This window comes from Otolemur garnettii, unplaced genomic scaffold (genome assembly GCF_000181295.1).
Source record: "Otolemur garnettii isolate 467f Iridium unplaced genomic scaffold, OtoGar3 scaffold00111, whole genome shotgun sequence".
NCBI classification, from domain to species: Eukaryota; Metazoa; Chordata; class Mammalia; order Primates; family Galagidae; genus Otolemur; species Otolemur garnettii.
This window is the reverse complement of record NW_003852506.1, coordinates 2,343,895-2,348,449: the sequence shown is the minus strand read 5'-3', so window position 1 is coordinate 2,348,449 and position 4,555 is coordinate 2,343,895. Positions and strand designations below refer to the sequence as shown.

Sequence of the window (4,555 nt, the reverse complement as noted above, 5' to 3'; positions counted from 1 at the left end):
AAAAAAAAAAAAAAAAAAGAAAAGAAAGAAATTACTGTTTAAAATGGAAATGAGCCAGGCACATTTCCCTCATGTCTGTAATCCCTAGCACTCTGGGAGGCCAAGGCAGGTGGATTGCTTGAGCTCAGGAGTTCAAGACCAGTCTGAGCAAGAATGAGACCCTGTCTACTAAAAATAGAAGAACTAAAAGCAGAGTATGAATGTCTTAATAACTAAGAACATGACATGAAGGCTACATTAACCAGTTTGATGAGAGTATTTCAAATTGTATATGAAAACACCACACTGTACCCTGTGATTGCATTAATGTCCACAGCTATGATTTAGTAAAAAAAGAAGAACTGAAGCAAGAGAAAGCTATAGGTCATGAAGCTTGGTGATTCACCCAAAATTGCACACATAAAGAGTGGCAGAGCTGGGCGGTGCCTGTGGCTCAGTGAGTAGGGCCCCAGCCCCGTATACTGAGAGTAGCAGGTTTGAGCCCAGCCCTGGCCAAACTGCAACAAAAAAATAGTGGGACGTTGTGGCTGGTGTGTGTAGTCCCAGCTACTCAGGAGGCTGAGGCAAGAAAAGTGCCTAAGCCCAAGAACTGGAGGTTGCTGTGAGCTGTGACACCACAGCACTCTACCAAGGATGACAACCTAAGACTCTGTCTCTAAAAATAAAAAGAGTGGCAGAGCTGATAGTCTAGCTAGAGCCCATGTGCTTCATGTGCTACAATCCAGTTAATAGCTCCCATTTACTCTAGAGCCATGAAATTTTCATGATCTTATCTACCTCAGTCATACGAGGTGGACAAATTCAGTTCACAACTCATCCTAGAAAAAGTGCAACCTACTTCATTGCTGAATATCAGTATGGTCACCTTCAAAGTACTCCCCTGGGCCATCTGGTGACTATAGTGCTATTCAGCAATGAGGTATGTAGCACTTTTCCTGGGATGAGTTCATGAAGGCAATTGTCCAACCTTATAGTTATTAGTTGCAAATTAGTTGCATTGTTCCTGTTGTTCCAGGAACAATGCTTACAACCACACTGAAGAACTGCCTTAGTGTGACAACCACCACTGCTGTGGTTACCACACTCATGAAGCCAGAAACTTGGCTGCCACTGCCATGAGCACTGATGACTCTCCTATGCCAGGAGCTCCACCTGGCAGCCACAGCCTTTCTGCACCAGTGAAGCAGAGCCTCCACAAAGAGCCAGGGTATTGCTTCCCTTGCCTCTTACTGAACCCATGTCTCCCAAGGACAAGTCTCAGTGGCACAGCCTAGGTCACATGCCCATTTCTGTGCATATGGAAGACAATTAGGAATTTTCTTTCCTGCCAAGACCAACTTCAAAAGTCTGAGTTCTTATGCAAGGAACCACATCTTCTCCAGATGAATGATGCCCACCACGCTCAACATGGGCCATGTGAAAGATGACAGGCAGCCAGGAGTCCACCACATCATTTAAGCCAGTGGTTCTCAACCTTTTTTTTTTTTTTGGATAAACAAGTTTATTCATAAGTTTAGTCAATGTATATAATTGACCTAAAAACTTCAATAGAAGGATAAAATTTTAAAACCCCTTGGAAGGCCATCTCTGTTAAGTGATTTTCCCAGGACAGTAACCAGATGTAACCTAATCCAACACCATCTTAACCAGCAGAGGTTGAATGAGCTGGAGCTGTGTGCTCCTCCCCGACAGTGGTTATAATACAAACTCCACAAGGAAAGGAACTTAGGGATCATGTCCTCATGCAGAGGAGCAAAACTCAACCTAGTTATGAGACCAACCACAACACAATGAAAAGCTGCACTAACTAGTTCTTCAAAATAATAACAGATGAAGCTGGTGTGAATAACTTGTATTTTATTCTAGAGCCTTTATAAATAAAATCCCCCAATTAGTGTTTGCATCATCAGCTAGAGGGTTAACACACGGTGGTATGAGGACTTATGCAAGGTACAATGCGCATAGCACTTTACTACTATGAAAACAAGTGCAGTCAAGTTAGGAGAAAACCAAACGGACTCTAAATTACACACACCTTAATGACAGACTTCCCACCACTTGTGAATGTAAAACATTTAATTTTAAAATGTTGACACTACAATATATAAAATAGCTATTATAAATGCACATAGTATATTCTATAGCTGCCAGGTTTACTTTTTTTTTCTTTTAAGGAAACTGTAAGTTACACTGTGGTTAAGACTTGTGTCTTCACCCTTGAAAAAGCCCACATTCCATCACAGTGATGTATGGTCAGCCTTAACAGCCCCAATTGTTAAACACTTGGATCGAGTCATAACTAGTTTTATTGCAAAAGGACCCTGTACACATTTATCAATTCTAGTACCTTAATAGCTACCCAACAAGTCATTAACATACAGAAACATGCATCCTGAGAAACAAGAAACATCACCCATCCCTTCTGCTCTTAGCAACTTGTCACTCCTGAGCAACAGTGCTCACATCGCCGAGGTCTGTGAACAGTCATTTTTCGCATTCATCCTGAGTGAACGATGGAATGACTTAAGTACAAATGCAACATATTATAAACAGTTTCTTACCAAAAAAAGTCACAAATTAAACCAAAGTATTTTACAGAATTTACTACAAAACGCCATAAAAACTGCCTTGACTTAAGATCTGTCTCCCCGTATCCGGCGAGCCAGCTGGATGTCCCTGGGCATGATGGTGACCCTCTTCGCGTGGATGGCACACAGGTTGGTATCTTCAAACAGACCCACCAGGTACGCTTCACTCGCCTCCTGCAGCGCACCAATGGCCGCACTCTGAAACCTCAAGTCGCTTTTGAAATCCTGGGCGATCTCCCTCACCAGCCTCTGGAAAGGCAGCTTCCCGATGAGCAGCTCAGTCGTTTTCTGATAACGACGAATCTGTCTGAGCGCCACGGTGCCGGGCCTGTAGCGATGAGGTTTCTTCATCCCGCGGGTACAGGGAGCGCTCTTCCTGGCAGCTTTGGTGGGCAGCTGTTTGCGGGGGGCTTTCCCACCAGTGGATTTACGAGCGGTCTGCTTGGTTCGAGCCATTTTCTTTTACCCAACGCCGAAGTTTTAGGCCACTTCTCAGAGCGCCGCGCGGCTTCTGGTGCCCGATGAAGAGCCGCGCTCGCCGAGCAAAGATGATTCCCCAACGACCGACCAAACCGCTCTGCGCTCGTTCTCAACCTTCCTAATGTTGTGACCCTTTAATACCAGTTCCTCATGTTGTGGTGACCCCCAACCATAAAATTATTTTCATTGCTACTTCATGTGTACAAAAATATGTGTTTTTCAAAAAATATGTGTTTTCCGATGGTCTTAGGCGACCCCTGTGAAAGGGGTCGTTTAACCCCCAAAGTGGTCTCAAACTGCTGATTTAAGCAGAGCTGAGAATCTTGTGATTCAACAGGGCAAATGGTGGCTGAGCAGATGAGTTGGGAGAATGAGGCCATGAATCAGGCATATCCACAGGGGACATGTAGACCCAGCTATAAATAATGCCAAAGCATGGCCCGGTGTGATGGATCATGCCTATAATCCTAGCACTCTAGGAGGCCCAGGCAAGACGATTTCTTGAGGTCAGGAGTTTGAGGCCAGCCTGACCAAAAGTGAGACCCTGTCTCTACTAAAAATAGAAAAATTATCTGGGCATTGTGGTGGGCACCTGGAGTGCCAGCTACTGGGGAGGCTGAGGTAGGAGGATTGCTTGAACCAAAGAGTTTGAGGTTGCTGTCAGCTAGCCTAAGGCCACAGCACTGTAGCCTAGGGGAGCAGAGGGAGATTCTAATGATGATGATGGTGATGATGATGATGCTAAAGCAGAGTCACCGCCAGACCAAGGGCTCCTTGCTAGAAGGTCGTTATGGGCAGGGGCACGGGTGTTTTCTTTACATTTATACACTAGGTAGGACCTCCTCCTTTCAAGTGAGTAGGCCTCACTGGTAACAATGTTAAACTTACTGGGGTCCATGTGTATTCAGATATATCTGACTGCTGAGATTTTCCGGTAGGTCTGTTTCCTCTTACAGGGGATTTGGGGGACAGAAGCACACATGTCAACCATCTAGGGGAAGATGTGAGTCTTAGTAGCAAGGCAAATCTCTGTATCCCTGGGCCTTCCTTTCTAGGGTCTAGATTTGGGAGAGTAGAGGCATACTTGGGGACTCCACTCCAGGGTAGGAGAATGGGTGGATTCTGCCACTTCACAGCAAGCTAGGAACTGGAGTCAGGGGCCAACTAGAGAAGGGCCACAGGCCAAGTTATTCCATCCTAGGGACTATCTTCCTTCCCTGTGCTACCCTTGAGCCTTTGAGAAATGGAGGCTCTAATCTGGTCTCAGCCAGACAAGGCGCATTATGGCATTTGTGGGTCTGCCCTTAGGGGATAGCAGTAGAAGAGCCCAGTGTCCCTTGCCTGGAGCCATGATGGTGGTGGCAGTAGTAACTCCAAGCTATGTAATATCTGAGGGGACTACCTCTGAGGCTTAGGAGTCCTAAAAAAAAAAAAATGAGGGGACTATACTAGATTATCCAAGTTAACCTGATGGAGAAAAAAAAAAA

The 4,555-nt window shown here is 45.2% G+C and overlaps 1 protein-coding gene across 1 annotated transcript; it reads right to left on the bottom strand.

Annotated features, from left to right (window-relative positions):
• Positions 1-2,584: 2,584 nt before the first annotated feature.
• LOC100945391 (histone H3.3-like) lies at positions 2,585-3,209 on the bottom strand. The gene has a single exon (XM_012809694.1). The coding sequence runs from the start codon at positions 3,042-3,044 to the stop codon at positions 2,634-2,636; it is 411 nt and encodes a 136-aa protein (XP_012665148.1). The 5' UTR covers positions 3,045-3,209; the 3' UTR covers positions 2,585-2,633.
• Between the last annotated feature and the right edge of the window lie 1,346 nt (positions 3,210-4,555).

What these genes read in the sequence shown, in the direction of transcription:
- LOC100945391 (XM_012809694.1), bottom strand. Translation starts at nt 3,044, where the DNA reads ATGGCTCGAACCAAGCAGACCGCTCGTAAATCCACTGGTGGGAAAGCC.